Here is a 9,879-nt window from a genome sequence, read left to right as displayed (position 1 = left end):
CTATATATATATATATATATATATATATATATATACACAAGTATTGCATGTAGAGCTAAGATGTTACGTGAATGTTGAAATGTGAGTTCTCACCACACTGGCCGGGGGGAGGTGCTCCAGAGGATGACCGTGGAAGACTCATCAGCAATGTTTGCACAGCAGCACAATTCCCAGAGCATGGCTCCACAGCTAAGGGACCAGCCTGAGAGAAAAGAAAAGTGATTCATTCACTGTAAGACAAATATGGACTTTCCCTGCAACAAAAGCCACTAAACCCCAAGTGTAAGAATGATACAAAAAGATTCTTAATTATACTAGTATTTCTTAATGATGATCATACCTTCAAATTTCAGATAAAATAAATAAATAAATAAACTTTGAGTATCAGAGTGCCATAAAAATATTTCAAAGGTACAGTGGCACAAGCTCCCAGAATCCATGCTGTCAAACACAGGGCCATTCATTGCAGGAAAAAAAAAAAACCTTTGGGAAATTGTTATAAAGTGACTCTTGTCATACTACTGAATTCCCAGACATAAAATTGTTTACTTCAAATTCATGAAAATAAAAAAAATCACCCATAAGTCAGAAATATTACGGGTTTTTTTTTTATTGCCCTTCTAGGGAAAAGTGTTGCTACACGCACTATGATACATGCATTAGATGGCTGTTGTCCCAATGTTTAATGTATCTGTCCCTATACAAATAAAACATTAAATAAATAAATAAATCAGTACTAGTAAACCATGACTGAGTTAATCTGCCAGCCAGGAATCTAACAACACTTTTATATCAGAGAGATTTACTTGGCAGACTCATACTGATAGGCTCTGCATTTATTTTCAGAGGCAAACATTTCAGTGACTTCACTATTTTGTATGTCCTCTGACCATATATTGTATATTATTTCTTTTTTTTGTGAATGAAACAAACACCTTTATTCAGCAAGCATGTATCAATCAGAATATTAGAATGTGCATATTGATTGATTTATGAAGCATAATGTGACACTCTGAAGACTGGCGTAATGACTGCTGAAAATTCAGCTTTGTCATCACAGGAATGAATTGCATTTGAAAATATATGGAAATAGAAAACAGTTATTTTAGTTTGTAATTATATTTCACAGTATTACTCTTTAATTGTATTTTTGATCAAATAAATGCAGCCTCGGTGACCACAAGAGATGTTTTTCGAAAGAGGAACGTTAGTGTGTATAAAAATATATAAACCTGATGACAGCATCTACTGCAAAATATGAGACTTACCATAATAACACAACAAGCTTGTATTTGAAACTTTTTCCTTCCTCCGCTTAAGAAAATTAACACATGTTAAAGCCTGCATTTAAGGCCATTTAAGCTTCAGTCAAGCCTTTCCAGCATTTTCTTCAAAAAGGCAAAAGTGCCTCGTTCAAAAATGCACTGCCGGTTTCCCTCAGCAGCTTTCTGTTTAAACAAGTGAAGCAGTATCTGTAAATGGCATTGCTCTTTTCACCATTTCACACTCTTTCTATATAGACACCTGAAAGAACAGGCCGTGAACTGTATACTTCACAAGAACAGAATGCCTGAATGAAACTGTCATCAGTAATAGTCTGATGTAAAACTTGGTGGTTTTATACATGATCTCAAAACGTGATCTGAAATTGATGTTGAACTTCTAAAGTGCTATATTTTGCTCTCTTCACTTACTCAAAATGTTTTAAAACTCATATACCAAACCAAACAGTGTTTAGAATGCATGTGGAGAGGCAGTTGTCCTGGACTTGATGGCTAGAACCATTCATTTATTAAATATGACTGCTGAATATTTATAAATGAGCAAGAGGGTGGCTAACTGCACACTGGTCCACTCAAGACTAAAAAGTCTACAAAAACATCTTTTTAATTTTTATAAATTGCATTGTGCAAAAGTGCATGTGAATTAAAAAAAATGGACACGACCAAGTAAGCAAACGTTTCAGCACATTGCTATCTTCAGTGCTCACTTAACAAACAACAGTCACCCTTTTTAAGTAGGTCAACAATTAAAGACAATCAGCTGAATTCAATTATCTCAGGTAAACCTCAATTAATCACAAGCAGAATTCCACGAAAGTTTGATCATTCACATATATAGCAGAAATTTACAAGTATACAACTTCAAAGAATGACCAAACATTACAAATACAACAAACACAGCAGGAGAGAGAGAAGATAAAGCAGTAACGACAATACCAATTTTTACAAAAAACAAGAGAGTTCTAGTTCTTCATTCATACCCTCAGGAAATAAAGATTTAAGTTCAAAGATCCAGAAAGCCTCCCTTTGCAACAACTTCTTATCTCTATCTCCGCCTCTTCTATTAGGTAGAATCCTCTCGATGCCCAGGAACGTCATGTCAGACAAAGAGTGGTTGGCAGACTTAAAGTGACGAGAAATTGAAGATGTATCATCCTGTCTCCTAATGGCACTTGTGTGTTCAATCATTCTTGTTCGTAATGCACGTATAGTTTTGCCAACATATAGTTGTAAACATGGACAGATGATAATGTAAATAACATATGTACTCTTACAAGTGATCAATTGTCTAATCTTATAGGTTTTTAGTGTACGAGGATGTGTAAATGATTTACATTTAACATACTTAGTACAGGAAGTACAGTTGTGACATGGAAAATTACCCTGGGCATCGACAAGAGTAGTCGGAGAAGAGATTTAGGTGTCAGCATAAACAAGGTTATCCCTCAAATTAGAGCTCCTGGAAGAGACAAAGAGTGGTTGATCACTAAATAAATTCAATAACTGGGGATCACTTTGGATAGTGTGCCAATGACTCTTGATAATAGTTTTAATATCATTACTCAGTGGACTGTATGTGGATTTAAACATACATAAAAATGTTTGTTTCTTTTATTCCTAGTCAAATTTCTTTCCTCCTGTTTTTGTAAGCTAGAAACCTTCTCAAGTGCAGTGTCAAGCCACTTATTAGGATAACCTCGTGATTTAAAGTACATATACAAGCTCTGGGCTTTAGCCTCAAAATCCTCTTTCTTAGAACAAATAAGATGGAGTCTCAAAAACTGGCTATAGGATAAACCACGTTTTAAGGGCATTGGGTGAGCACTCTTAGCATGAAGAAGACTGTTCTTAGCTGTGTCTTTTCTATAAAGAGAGGAGACTATTTGATTATCCACAATTGATATAGAGGTGTACAAGAAATTGAGATCAGTGATCCCCACATGATATGTGAATTTGATATTTCGGGCATTTGTCGGCGATTTCGCAAAACCTGTCGGCGAGTGAAAAATCGGGCTAGAATCGTGCAGTGTGAACTCGGCATTAAAGTGACTAGAAATTGAAGATGTATCATCCTGTCTCCTAATGGCACTTGTGTGTTCAATCATTCTTGTGCGTAATGCACGTATAGTTTTGCCAACATATAGTTGTAAACATGGACAGATGATAATGTAAATAACATATGTACTCTTACAAGTGATCAATTGTCTAATCTTATAGGTTTTTAGTGTACGAGGATGTGTAAATGATTTACATTTAACATACTTAGTACAGGAAGTACAGTTGTGACATGGAAAATTACCCTGGGCATCGACAAGAGTAGTCGGAGAAGAGATTTAGGTGTCAGCATAAACAAGGTTATCCCTCAAATTAGAGCTCCTGGAAGAGACAAAGAGTGGTTGATCACTAAATACATTCAATAACTGGGGATCACTTTGGATAATGTGCCAATGACTCTTGATAATAGTTTTAATATCATTACTCAGTGGACTGTATGTGGATTTAAACATACATAAAAATGTTTGTTTCTTTTATTCCTAGTCAAATTTCTTTCCTCCTGTTTTTGTAAGCTAGAAACCTTCTCAAGTGCAGTGTCAAGCCACTTATTAGGATAACCTCGTGATTTAAAGTACATATACAAGCTCTGGGCTTTAGCCTCAAAATCCTCTTTCTTAGAACAAATAAGATGGAGTCTCAAAAACTGGCTATAGGATAAACCACGTTTTAAGGGCATTGGGTGAGCACTCTTAGCATGAAGAAGACTGTTCTTAGCTGTGTCTTTTCTATAAAGAGAGGAGACTATTTGATTATCCACAATTGATATAGAGGTGTCCAAGAAATTGACATCAGTGATCCCCACATGATATGTGAATTTGATGGAAGGCCAAAGACACTTCATGTACAAAACAAATGCTTCAAAGTCAGTGCTGAATATTTATAACAAGACATCTCGGCATCATTGTCTAAATTCATGAGACATAAGTATAATCAATTTGTTATGCCAGAAGTCCAACAGATTGAGAAGTCCCTCTTATTTCCCATCATCCCCAAGATGATGATTCTCCATTAGATGGTGGCGGCGTGATGGTCAATGAACAATAATTGTTGATTCAAAGCAGTATGTGGGTAATACATAGACACCTCATATTTTCCCGATAAACAGCTCACCTTTCACCAAAAACAATGTTTTCTTTCACAAAATTCACTCCTATCACAGATAATAAATACCATGTCTTAGTCACTAATGCTCACATACAAACATTATAGTCCAATTTCCTTCGATTGTCACTCTGGATTATTTGACAATTTAAAACTAGCTTTTTTCTGTATGCAAAGGGCCTAATTCATTTGTTTAAGCCTGCAACAAAACCATGTCAGGATCCCATCATCTGTTAAGGCGACATACTTCCGATAGTTAAATAAGGGCTTATGATTGATTGAGTACAAATGAGGGCAGTCCAATCCCTAAACTACACAGAGAAGCCCCAGCAGGTGGTGAAAGTGGATTTCTCCTTCATTTGCCTTTTAAGGGCTGTTTATAGTGCATAAACCAAATGGGCAGAGCTTTAAAAATTAATGCATACAGTTGGCCCACTGCTGGGTGATTGTTTATTATAGAATCTGCGCTACATACATAAAAAGTGTGTTGGAATGACAGGAACCTGAACATAGGACAGAATTCTTCATGCTTCAATAGTTAAATGTTATTTCCATATTATTGCTTTGAAATGTTATACTTAACACCACCTTACATCATATTTGCAACTAAACAGTTCAGTGTAAACATAAGTAGTAAATGGAGGGGGAAAAAATAAAATTTCTATGCCACAGTCTCCCAAATCACATAAATTCTGTATGTTTTCCTATCTAGACCATTGCAGCTTTCTGTGTTTTATAGATTTCTAAACAGGGTCCAAAATTAGCCCTCGGCGAATGCCAAAAGTAAGTATATATTGGCTTCGGTAAAGACATAAAATCTGCCAGCTTTAAATTTGTAAGTGATCAAAGATTTATACAATATAAACTTTTGCGACTTATGCATCTTCTAACTTATACCTTAGAAGTTGTAATGTGGTGTTTTGGGTTGTGTTTCTTGTTCATGTTTTCCATGTCTTTTATTTTGTAATTGATTCATGCTGTTAGTGTCATGCTTCCCTTGCCCTCATGTATCTCTGCCTTGTGTATGTGTCATGTTCTGATTGGTTGTCTTAGTCATGTGTCTTGTTTCCCATTTGTTTGTTCTTGTCTTGTGACCCTCTTGTTTGCTATAATTAGCCATCATGTTCCCATAGTCTTCGTCATGTATTGATGTTGTAACCTGCTGTCGGTGAGTCTAGTCTGTTCATGCCTCGTCAAGTCATGTTCTGATTGGTTGTCTTAGTCATGTGTCTTGTTTCCCATTGGTTTGTTCATGTCATGTGACCCTTCTTGTTTGATATAAGTAGCCATCATGTTCCCATTGTACCTTGTCGTGTATTGATGTTGTAACCCGCTGTCGGTGAGTCTAGTCAGTTTATGCCACGTCAAGTCTGCTCATGCCTAGTCAAGTCTGTTCATGCCTCGTCAAGTCAAGTCTGTGTCTCTAGTCTGTGTATCTTGTTTGGATTATGTTTGGATCACATCTTGTAAATAAACTGCACTTGGGTTCTCACTACGCTCGCCTTCAGTGGACTGAATCGTTACAGAAGTGCATCTAAGGGTACGTGTACACAACAATGATGTTGTCAAAACATCAGTGAAAACGACTTGGCTGTATTACGCATGACAGTCCAGTAGTTGGCGATGTCACTTTGTGAAGAAATACTATGCGAACACATAATACACAGATTACGCCAAACACATAACGCCAAAATTTTTTTTTTTTACCGGCCATGAAACTCTTTTTGCAAAAACGGGCAGTCATTACTACTACAATGACTAAACATATTTACAATGTTTTTAATTTGTCCTTTACTTTACTTACAAGAAAAAAACAACAAACAGATTTATTGATTTACATATATTTTTTTTGTCCCCCCAAAAATTTTGAGATTCTTGTTCGGCAAACGGAGCAGGCCATCGTGTTACACCTGTTTCACACATTACTCAGTTTGCAGTGCGTATGTGGTGCGTATTTTTTTCCGCATCCATGTTAACAGATTAGAGCAGGGCTATATATTTAGCTTCATTTGAGGGCCAAATTATCAAACTGAAAATTTGAAGGCCAAGGGGGTGGGGGCCGTCCTGATCTCTTTCTGGGGGGACCTATAAGATTAAAAATTAAATTGAAATCGGAAACATTAGTGCCGTCTGTCAATCGATTAAAAAAATAACTAATCACACATTTTTCTGTAATTAATCATGATTAATCGCATATTTATAGTCACGATTTCACATTGAACCTCCAAATTAATGTAGAAACAACATAAAGATAGTATATTTTAAATATGTTTAAATGACATCTTTTTACTAAGTAGTATATTATTAATGAAGTGTTGATACCAATACTGCTACTGGTGTCTCTATTAAATACATTTCCCCTCAATTTTACCTATTAATTATAGCCATTCAACATTACAGCATAATTGAAAGCCATTGTTTTTAACATTTAATAGGCTCTGAAATATTAAGTGATTTTAAAACAGTCTTCACATAAACTATAAATTGTATATGCATAAATTATACAGATTAATCTTTATTCAAGCTACAAGTTTCACAATTTGAGTTGAATTACTGAAATAAATGAACTTTTCCACGACATTCTAATTTATTGAGATGCACCTGTAATTGTGTGTTTTCGTCCGTAGAAGCGCTACTGGTGCACTGTCTAAAGCGGCTCAGCGTCTGTGTACAGTCGAACGAGCAACCTTTTAAACTATAGTCTACTTCACTGCACCGTATCTGCGTTGTAACCCCAGGTATGTGTTGCCACATTCTCGGATTATGAAGAATAAAGAAGGGAATTTTATTTGCTTACGTCAGAAACAGCGAATCTCTTTAAAAACGGGCTGTTGTTTCCACTACATTACATTGTTATATTTCGTAAAAGTTTTACCCGCCAACTGGCGACTGACACTGTTACATATACTCGCCAACGCTGATTTTTACTCGCATTTGGCGCTTGGCAAGTGTTAATTTTAGGCCCTGCGTATAAGTATTCACTTACTGTAAGTAAATCACTCACTATCAGTACAAACAGCAAAATGTTGCTTTTGTACTGTGTTTGCAAGTAAATGAATTGCAGACAAAGGAAAGTGCATATACTGTGAGAGCTTTACGACTATTGTTGTAATGGGTCTGAAGGTCACGGCTGAGGGTGAGCTGTTGTATTGAACGCCTCTGACTGCACAGTCTCCACTGTGGCCTCAGACCTTCTGACTATAGGGAGGTGTACAGTGACCGCAGGGGTCAAAGAGGAGTACAGTGTTTACTTACATCTAGTCTGAGGTATTCAGTGATAGAGATGCTTCACTTCAGTAGTTGCCAGCCAAAGCATTTAACTTTTGATCTCTAATCAATGTCTGCAGCGTGGATGGATATATTTCTGTAGTGCACAATTGCAAAAGTGTCACAGAGTATCTTCTCTTTTTCCTTTCCTTTCCATTTCCTTTTCTTTTTAACTATTTATTACCATCTGCCTCTTTTCTATTTCTCCCTCTCAAAAGCACACATTCTCTTGTCCCTTTATTCATTTTCCTCTGACAGATGTGGCTAATAGGTTTAAGTGCTGAAGCGTACAGACTATAGCCGTTTTTCCACTATTGGGCCGAACGGTTCTCTTTGCTTAACCGTTCCATTCTGTGCCGATCCGGGCCAGTCAGCACGGATACGGTTTCATTTTCCACTGTGGTGCTCATAACGGAGCTATTTGGAATGTAATACAAATGTGTCAGTCGTTGCCTTGGTAACGCAAGTGTAACGTAAATGGCGATATGGACGATAAACAGATATTTCTGTTTTTGGGACTCCTTTTTTATCCGATATTTACTTCGTTAAATAACAGAAAAAAGGACACAACTCTTGACGTGAAAAATAAAATAAATAGAAGGTGACAACGGGTATAATATCAGTAAGTGCAAATGTTTCCTCCACAGACCAAACTGTCTTCTTTTTTATATTGCACGTAGCGTAGCTGTTTACTTGGCTGTTTGATCAAATAGTGCGCTTCCGCTTAGTCAGCTATGGAGAAACTTGTAGCCAGGCAACAGAATGGCGACGTCACGCACACGCACTCTACCAGCACGGCTCAGAATTCTGGGCCGAGAACAGTTTGTAATCGTGCCGCGCCGTACCAGGCTCATGTGGAAATACAACTGGAACCGTACCTGACAGTTCTTAGAACCGTTCGGCCCAATAGTGGAAAAGCGGCTTAATTAAACGTTGTGGCACCTGTGTTTGTGTTAGGTTTCAGAGATGATGAATTCATCAACATGAGGAAATAGGTTCCATTTAATCCTCAAATAATCCTTATCAGTTTCCAAATGAACCTGCCAAAGAACAGCTCCTTGGGAACACATGTTGAAATACAGTGGCCATTATCTTTGCACTCAGCAACGTGTTCATTTTTATGAATAAAAAAAAGGAAAACATTTTACACAATGTCTAAACATTCTGTCTCCTAATTATGACATACAGTAATGTCATCTATGTAAATGGATAAAACTACAAAGAGTTTACTTTGACAGCTAAAGTATTGGACTGCAAACAAACATATGCGTTGTAGGAAACATAATATAATAATAATAATAATATAACAATGAATTATGCACTCCATATTTCCATACTTCAGCATTAAATTGCAATGGGACCATATCCTCCCCAAAATAATCTCAAATAGCATAAACAAATAGGATTTGGAACATATAAATCTTGATATATCATACAGTTAAAATAAAAAATAAAATACAATTTTAAAATATATATATATTTTTTAATAGTTAGTTATATTTATATAACTATATAAATATTTCTATAACGACATATTCATATTAGTTGGTAAAAAATATTATAATGTTAGTTAGTAAAAACATAATTGTTCATTGTTAGTTCATTAGTAGTAAACTAATGTTAACAAATGAAACCTTACTGTAAAGTTTTACCAATATATGTTATTTAATGCAACAACACAAATAAATTTACATTAGTTTTTCCAAAATATATTTTGAGGTGGCTGTGGAAATATATTCCTAGTTGCACCTGTTACAGTTGCTCCAGACACCGGGAAAGGGAAAGAAAGATGAAGTGAGCGGGAGAGAGAGTGTGCATCCAAGCAGGACTTGGCTTCTCTTGGGTGAAGCATTAATCTCTTTAAAAGCCTTCATTAGCTTAGATTTATCCATCCCCCACTCACTGAAGCAGCCTGTTCATCCACCAGAGCTGGGCAGGATATTTGTACATTTAATTTTAATCCTTGTTAATAGTTGTTTTATGAAAATGGCACCTTCAAGAAGAAGGGCATTAACAGTGAAGTGATGGACTCTTCATGACAGATTGATCAAGGGTGTGAACGGAGAGATTGACTGTTCAGAATGGGTGGTGAGGTTATCCAAATTAATCAGGCTAAGTAATACAGTATATAAATCAGGAAGGAGGCACGAGGCGCCTCACTATCACTCACCTC

General features: G+C 36.3%; 1 protein-coding gene across 1 annotated transcript in view; it reads right to left on the bottom strand.

Annotated features, from left to right (window-relative positions):
* Positions 1 to 55: 55 nt before the first annotated feature.
* The window catches only part of LOC107733678 (attractin-like protein 1), a 236,417-nt gene continuing 226,593 nt past the window's right edge, over positions 56 to 9,879 (bottom strand). The window contains exon 29 of the mRNA XM_016545408.1: positions 56 to 202. Within this exon, the coding sequence (XP_016400894.1) occupies positions 56 to 202 (147 nt within the window). The remainder of the gene's footprint in view (positions 203 to 9,879) is intronic.

Source organism: Sinocyclocheilus rhinocerous, unplaced genomic scaffold (genome assembly GCF_001515625.1).
Source record: "Sinocyclocheilus rhinocerous isolate Xijiao unplaced genomic scaffold, SAMN03320098_v1.1 scaffold789, whole genome shotgun sequence".
Lineage (NCBI taxonomy): Eukaryota > Metazoa > Chordata > Actinopteri > Cypriniformes > Cyprinidae > Sinocyclocheilus > Sinocyclocheilus rhinocerous.
This window is presented reverse-complemented; position numbering and strand designations above follow the sequence as displayed.